Genomic DNA, 5,162 nt, shown 5'->3' on the forward strand with positions numbered 1-5,162 from the left:
GAAGAAGAAAAAGAGTATAACGAAGAACCAAACGGTAAAAGTTACGATGACAATTAACACAAAATTTGACAATGAAAATGACAAGAAAGAATATGAAGAATAAGAAAAGATTGAATAAAAACACGAAAACATAAGTGGTAGCAATCAATTAAATATGAAAACGAGTTAAATTCATGATTATAAAATTGTTTTGTTTTTCTGGTGGTCAAAGAAAATGGTTTAGGATATGTGAGGTCATCAGTTTGATTTGCCTCGCCTGGACGTCAAGTTAAATTTATGATTTTTTTTATCAGATTTGATTTTATAACACAACTGATTTTTATATTTAAAAAAATTGTGTATCTGAAATTTAATTTTTTTTCCTTAGTACTAATTTTAATTTTTTTTATGAGATAATATTTTATTACCGTAATCAATCATATATAATATTTATCAAAATATATCAAATAAATCCACGCGTAGCGTGAATTCATAACCTAGTTTTAATAGAAAAGATTGTTTTGGTGTTTGGTGTTTGGCTTTTATAGTAAAATTTGTTACGACCACCTATTAAACTTTTATATGTTCTAAAAAGAAGGCATAAAATTTAATCAAGAATTCAAAATAAAAACAAAAAGTTTAAATGACTTTCTTAATTGAAAGATATATAAAAATCACTTTATCTAGAAGCTAAACTAACTAACCAAGGTTAGAAAAATGAAAGAAACTTATCCATAAATATAGTGGTTTATTACTTTCTAAAAAAATAATTTATCCGTATAAGTGTGTGTATTTGTTTCCTATTTTTTTTGTTTATCTTTCTATGTTTTGATTTGCTAATTATAAAATTATTGTATATTGAAAAAGAAGAAAACAAAATATAAAAAGAAGACCCCCAAAGTCCATAGATGCTGAACAAAGCTGGCACGTCTTCAGAAGTTTTTCCCAATTTTCAATTTGTTCGGCGACATTACAATCCAAAAGACATTCTTGTGTGTTGTGTCTTTTTTTGTTTAATTTTTTTTTTTAAACAAACGGATTTAATCGAGATACAAAAGAAAAGGAAAAATAAATAATTTTTTCTTTTACCCTTTTATGAACCCTAATTTTGGGTTGGTCACTCACTCTCTCTCTTTCCTTTCCCAAAATTGGATTCGAAGTTGTTCCTTTTTTGTTTTTTTTGGTCTTCCTCGTATCTCGCAGCATCAAGGGCTTCCGACATTCCCAGCTATTATGCTTGATTCCGTGAGTTTCTTCTGGGTTTGTAATTTTTCTGTTTTCTTCTTTAGCTTCGTTTTCAAAGTTGAAATCTTTGATAGAGGTTTCTCTTTTTAGATTCTGGATTTCATAAATGGGTTTACATGTGTTGCATCTGTTCTTCGAAACGGAGAAATCTTATAATAAGCTTCAAGTTTTTCTTTCTCGTTTGGTTTCTTCTTAGAAATTAGAGGATTTACGAACTATGTTTTAACGGTTTCACTGGTTGTTTTGGTCGATTCCAAGGCTTTACGTGATTCTCTGATGTTAGGGTTTTAGCTGAACCATATTAGACATTTTTTGGTATCAGATTTTGTTCATGCTTCTTTGCAGTTTCGTGGATGAATTTGTTATGCTAATCGCATTTGCTTGATATGTTAGGAGGACGCAAGGACTTAATTAAAGAGCAAGTCTTTGGAGTTGAGGAAGGATTATTTCAGTTTCAGGGGAGATAGCTAAGGATTTTGATCAGCTTTTTTTTTTTTTGTGTTTGTGCGGGATGGATCAAATTGTTTCAGGAGAAGAGGATCTTGATGTAGACATTGAAAACGGTAGATTCAGTGAGACACAAGATATCACGACGAATCTTGTTTCAGCAGCAGAAGGGGATTCAGATAACGTTTTGAATCATGATGTTTGGAGTGGGCGTTTGAGTTTTGATGGGTCTGAAAAGAGTGCTGCTGATGATCTGGTAGACCCTTTGATGGGAGACGGAAAGAGGAGAGAACGAAGCAGTCAAAGTTTAGATCTTTCGGATAGAAAGTTTGATAATGTCAAGTATAAGAAGACTAGAAAACCTTCAAAACCGCCGAGGCCTCCAAAAGGCCCGTTGCTGAGTGCTAATGACCAGAAGTTGATGAGGGAAATCACGGAGCTTGCTATGAGGAAACGTGCTCGGATTGAACGGATGAAAACACTGAGAAGATTGAAAGCAGCAAAGTCCTCCTCTCCCTGCAGTAGCATTTTCGCCATGATAGTGACGGTTATATTCTTTGTCTTCTTAATCTTTCAAGGTATACACCATTTGAAGTTTCTTTGATGATAAGTTTGTTTTTTTAAGCTGGCTTTGTTTGAAGAACCCAAAATTGCTATGTCTGTTTGGTTTTACATATTTTCTATTGCATTCACATGTTTCTGCCTATAAAAGAACCCACAAACTCTTTATCTTCGTGTAATGTTGGTTCTTTAGCAATCACACAACTTACATCTTTCTTGTTTTAGCTTTGGAGATCTTTGGTCAGATGTGTGCTAAAGCTCTTGTTGTTTCATAAAACACCCTGAATTTGTCTTTATCTTTCGCAGGGTTCTTCACAAGCAATGCAAGTTTGAATTCAGATAATTCACCTGCACCAAATAATTCAGCCAATAACCGTATGGTCTCTGTTCAGTTCTACAATGAGTTTGCTCCTCGTGAGAGAATCGATCCCAGCCCCAATACTTCTTTCAGGTGGGATCCCTCAACTCTTTTTCTTTATCACTCTGAACGGATCAGAGAGAATTGTTTCTGTACAGATTCAACTAAGAATCCGAGCAATCTTTTCTTCTTACTGATGGTGTTGTGTGTAAATCTCAGGTATAAGAGGGTCTCAGGTGCAGACAATGAAGAAAACACAAGAGAAGTTACTAGATGAACCTCTCTTCAGATTCATGTAATGTAACCAAAAAAACACTAGTTATGTGTTTTGTTTGTTTGTAAATTCTTGACATAACTCTATTTTGTTCCTTTGCTCTGTTCTTGTGGTATTTCACATGTTTTGTCTCTGTACTGCTCTTTCCTGTATATATTCTTATGAATCTGCTCATGTTTTCATCCTTAGCTTCTCTGAGGTTAGGTTTGTACTTTGTACAGCGACCGAGTCTTATGACCTAAACAAAGAAGTTGATGGTGATTATTAATTAATAAGGATCATTGTTTTCATTATCTGAAGAAACTGATACAAAAGAGAGTATGATTGTTAGTGATTAAATGATTATAGTTTTCTTACTTTATAATGTCTGTTTCATATAAAGAGGGTATAAAGTAAAGAAAATGATAGTTGATAAATAATTTTCTCGTTAGGGAAAAGAATTCTTTGTACACTTTCCTGTTTGAAAATTTTGTTTTTTCAGTTGATGAAAAAGACTAAATATCTCCTGATAAAATTTCTCACAACAATATTAATAAGTCTTGATAGGTACTGAAAAAGACAGCATTACCCAATTACACGCTACAACGTTTTAACGGCTTTCACACATATCATAACCGACACTATTATATAAATACTTGGCATTCATTTTCTTTTCTTTCTTTTGAACATCTACCAACCAATACCACAAAAAAAAAAAAAAAAAAAAAAAAAAAAAAAAAAANAAAAAAATCCAACTCTGTAGAAAAATATCTTCAACTGTTTAAACCGGAGGAAAAAAAATTAATATATCTCTGTTTTAAAAAAAAAAATAAACAAACAAACATCTCTGATTTTATTCAGTTCATTCGTTTCTGTTTGTTTTTTTTTTCTTTCTTAAAAAGTTTATCTAGTTTTGTCTCTATTTTGATTTTTAGAATGACAAGTTGCAAACCAATAATTGATTGTGAGAAACTTTGTATTGGAATGTTTGATGGAAAAAGTCTTTTAAGTTTGGTTTTGCTTAAGCTTCATCGGTTTAAACAAATTAAAATCTCATAAACCAAAACAAAATTTGTTTCCGAGTCGGTTCAGTTCAAAATCGATCACAACAGTTGATTCGCATTGAATACTTTGTACACGTATCTCTTTGTTTTGGACCAAGTATACGTCAATACGTATCTCTTAAATTATCATCTGTATACTCTATAAAAAGATAGCACGTCACGTCTGTCCTTTTCAATTCATCTATTATTGTTGTTCTTCTTTTACTTGTTGGCAACAACAACAAAAAAAAAAACGAAAACTTAGTTGTTCTATTTCGGAGGCTTTTGGTACTACTGGATAATTAATGACTATAGACATATGAATTAGAATGCAAGTTGATTACATATTACACACCCATGTTGTATGTTGTAAAGTTTTTCATTTCCCAAATTTTTGTTTTTATCCTTTATTATACTATAAGAGAATTTCACCTTGGATTATACGGTCAATTTGGAAGGATAGAAATAAGAAAGTTTTCTAGAGAATAGAGACATAACCAATTGAAATTATTAATCAGGCCGTTAATGATAAATTTTTGTGGGAGGAGACTAAGTCCTTATCAGAGAGATATTTGGTTACTGAGCCATCTTTGGAGGTCATGGCTCCCTCTCCCTCATGTCAAGTGGATGGATCCTGGAAGAATTCTGATCCATTTATGGGTCTGGGCTGGTGGTACTGTAATAGTGAGGATATGATGTTACTTTTAGGAGCACGGAGTCTCAGACGAAACCCTACACCGTTACACTCAGAATTACAAGCATTGATTTGGACTATGGAGTCTTTTCTGGGGGCAGGTGTTGACTGTTCTAGTTTTGAGATGGATTGTGCAGAGTTAGACGCAATGGTGCAGTCCCCTGATGATTGGCCTGCTTTTTCGAATTTGTTGGACGACTTCACATTGCTCCGATCGTTCTTTCCTTCCTTCACTCTTTCCAGAATTCCGTCGTGCGATAAACGTACGAGCAAATTGTCTAGCTGGATCTTCACGTTCTTTAACTTCTGAAACTTCTTTTGTAAACTTTTATCCTTTGGTTTGGCCAATTAATCTTAAAATTCTATTTTAATCAATGTTTGGTTGAAAAAAAAAAAAAACGAGAATTTCATATTTTTTTGTGTCATGGGTACAAACCTTAATATTACACGAAAAAGGGAAATGTACGTACCTTACATGTTACGTCCACTTTACGCGGATCATGCATTAAAATTAACTTGTCTAAGCTTAATTTAAGCCCTACTTGACAAAAAAAAAAAAAAAAAAAAATTAATTTAAGCCCT

At 32.7% G+C, this 5,162-nt stretch overlaps 1 protein-coding gene across 1 annotated transcript; it reads left to right on the forward strand.

Annotated features, from left to right (window-relative positions):
- LOC104707910 lies at positions 884-3,048 on the forward strand. The gene is made up of 4 exons (XM_010424365.2): positions 884-1,224; positions 1,618-2,249; positions 2,539-2,683; positions 2,810-3,048. The coding sequence occupies exons 2-4, from the start codon at positions 1,736-1,738 to the stop codon at positions 2,865-2,867; spliced, it is 717 nt and encodes a 238-aa protein (XP_010422667.1). The 5' UTR covers positions 884-1,224; positions 1,618-1,735; the 3' UTR covers positions 2,868-3,048.

This window comes from Camelina sativa, chromosome 8 (assembly GCF_000633955.1).
Source record: "Camelina sativa cultivar DH55 chromosome 8, Cs, whole genome shotgun sequence".
NCBI classification, from domain to species: Eukaryota; Viridiplantae; Streptophyta; class Magnoliopsida; order Brassicales; family Brassicaceae; genus Camelina; species Camelina sativa.